Raw genomic sequence first — 2234 nt, forward strand, 5'->3', positions numbered from 1 at the left:
GCTTTTCAACAACTCTAAACGTCAGTACTCATAGTGGCATCTCACAAAGTAATAAACAGTGTGCAGGTGAGGGCAAAGCACACATTGAGCTAATTAGGAGCTCACTGTGATTAGGATTCCATCAAATATCATAGCAGAACATAAGCAAATTGTATCTGAATTCCATAATGAATATACATGCTGCAGTAACAGTAAAAACCAAGGCAGCCTATTCCAAATTAGCGAGAATGGTTTTGTGCCAGTAGTGGGTCTTTGTGTGTTTGAACTCCCACCACGTAAGGGCAAACTCGATAGGCATGCTAATGACCTATGATTATCAAATTAAAAACGAAAAATTCTAAAGGATGCCAGAGTGGACATCAGTGAAAGCCACACGAAGACCCACTCTCCTTTTTTACAAGTAAACTATAAATTAGAAACAGAAATCATCATGTGTGGCTCTAACATTCAAATAAAGTAACATGTAGACTAACCCTATAACTTTGTTCCTTTGTAAATTTCTTGGGCAGCTCTTAGCTGTTGGTGATGTTTACTTCCTCCTTCGCCGCAACCCGGTAAAAGCATGGCATGGAGGGACTGCTGCCCAAGGGTCAGTGTTGCTGGCCATCCCGCAGCTCACAAAGCCATGTGCCATCTGCTGTGCAGTGGGGTTGTGATGTACTCTCCCTCCTGCAGGCTCTAGGCTGTCACTGTCATCGTCCAGGCTCATCTCATAAAATTCTTTGGAGAGAGGGAGGTGGGGATCTGAGCACAGTGCCAGCCTCCCTTGCTCCTGCCTGCCCACCCCGCCTGAGGGCTCTGCTCACCATCCTTGTCAGCAGCACCAAGCTCCTGGGGGGCTGGGGCCCCTGGAGTGGACTCATTAGCAGGGTGCTGGACCTCGTGGTTGATCATAAGCTGCATCACTGGCCCCTGCAGCTCCAGCAGCTTCACCTGGAGATAGGGGTGCTCAGCTGCCACGCCGGTGCCGGCACCCAAGCTCACGCCCACCCACATCCCCCTCACCCCTGTAGAGATGTTGTACACCTTACCTTCATCCCCTCCTTGGCCTCGGACAGCATGCTAACATTGTTCTTCTTCTGGTGCTGGGTCTTGGCCACTGCCCTCTGACGGTCATTTGGTTTGATGGACTTTCCTGCGGGAGGACAGGCTCAGACACTGGGCCCCCTCCCAGCACCCTGCAGCTCCCCCTGCCCTGCCCTGGCCTCCTGCTGACTTATCATGTCTCTCTCTCCAGAGAGCTGGATGAGTCCGAGTTCTAGTTTTTCCACCCACTCCTTGAGGTCCGCATTCTCCTTCACAATGTCAATGAAGTCTCTCTGGAGCCAAAATAGTGGGGTCACATCTCGGCAGCGACCTGTCCCTCCCCACCCTTCATGGTCCCTGCCAGGACTCACTCACTTGCAGCTTGTCGATGGCTTCCTGCAGGGCCCGCTGGGTCTCCCCACACCCACACTCGCTCCCAGTCCCTGTGGCCGTGGCCGCTGCCTCTGGCTCCCTCAGGGCCAACGCCACCAGGTGAGCGTGGTGCTGGCAGCACCCCTGTTGTTTCTGGAGCTGCTCACAGAGCTGTGCCTGCTCCTTCTGGGCACCAGCTCCAGCAGGGTTCAGGGATGGCACCTGAAGGCAAGGGGGGAGCATTCTTGTAGGGACATACACAGGACAGACGGGGCAGGGAGGTGGAGCGCAGCCCCTTCTCTTGGGTCCTCAGAGAGTGCACCTGTCAGTCATGAAGGTGTCTGACCACTGGCTCCCGGAAGGGGTGAGGGTCCAGAGGAATCAGAAAGCAGAGAAACCAAGAGCATAAGGGGGTCTGGGAGGGACCACAGAGGAAGGTGGCCTGCCCATGCGCCTGGCCCCTGGCTCCAGCCTAAGAGACTGCCTCCCTTGCCTAGAACCCCATGCCTCCTACCCCAGCCTAAAGTCTCAGGTCCTTCCTTCCACCATTTAAACTGTAGGTGACTGACTGGTGGAAAAGCAGAGGGAGCTGACCACCATCTGCCAAGTGTGCCACGCATCATCTCATTTAATCCTCAGCACCCATGCAAGGAAAATGCTAACTTCCTTTGGAAGTTAAAGAAACAGAGACTAGAGATGCAAAGTAGTCCAATGGTGACCAATGGAACCAAGGCTGAAATTCAATTCAGATCTAAGGAGACTTTCATTTTGTTTTGCCTTGTTTTGATTTGTTTTGAGAAAGAGTGTCACTGTGTGGCCCAGGCTGGAGAGTCGTG

At 53.0% G+C, this 2234-nt stretch overlaps 1 protein-coding gene across 1 annotated transcript; it reads right to left on the bottom strand.

Annotated features, from left to right (window-relative positions):
* Positions 1–407: 407 nt before the first annotated feature.
* LOC108298939 (golgin subfamily A member 6C-like) lies at positions 408–1267 on the bottom strand. Its single transcript, XM_037735919.1, has 4 exons — positions 1217–1267; positions 1032–1135; positions 807–933; positions 408–722 (listed from the first exon to the last, which is right to left on the bottom strand). The coding sequence occupies exons 1-4, from the start codon at positions 1221–1223 to the stop codon at positions 706–708; spliced, it is 255 nt and encodes an 84-aa protein (XP_037591847.1). The 5' UTR covers positions 1224–1267; the 3' UTR covers positions 408–705.
* Positions 1268–2234: the final 967 nt, after the last annotated feature.

This window comes from Cebus imitator, unplaced genomic scaffold (genome assembly GCF_001604975.1).
Source record: "Cebus imitator isolate Cc_AM_T3 unplaced genomic scaffold, Cebus_imitator-1.0 Scaffold1242, whole genome shotgun sequence".
Classification (NCBI taxonomy): Eukaryota; Metazoa; Chordata; class Mammalia; order Primates; family Cebidae; genus Cebus; species Cebus imitator.

Bases quoted from the DNA above. Each gene is read 5' to 3' on its own strand.
- LOC108298939 (XM_037735919.1), bottom strand. The intron at 934-1,031 runs GTAAGGTGTACA...CCCTATCTCCAG, and splicing joins AGGCCAAGGAGGGGATGAAG to GTGAAGCTGCTGGAGCTGCA.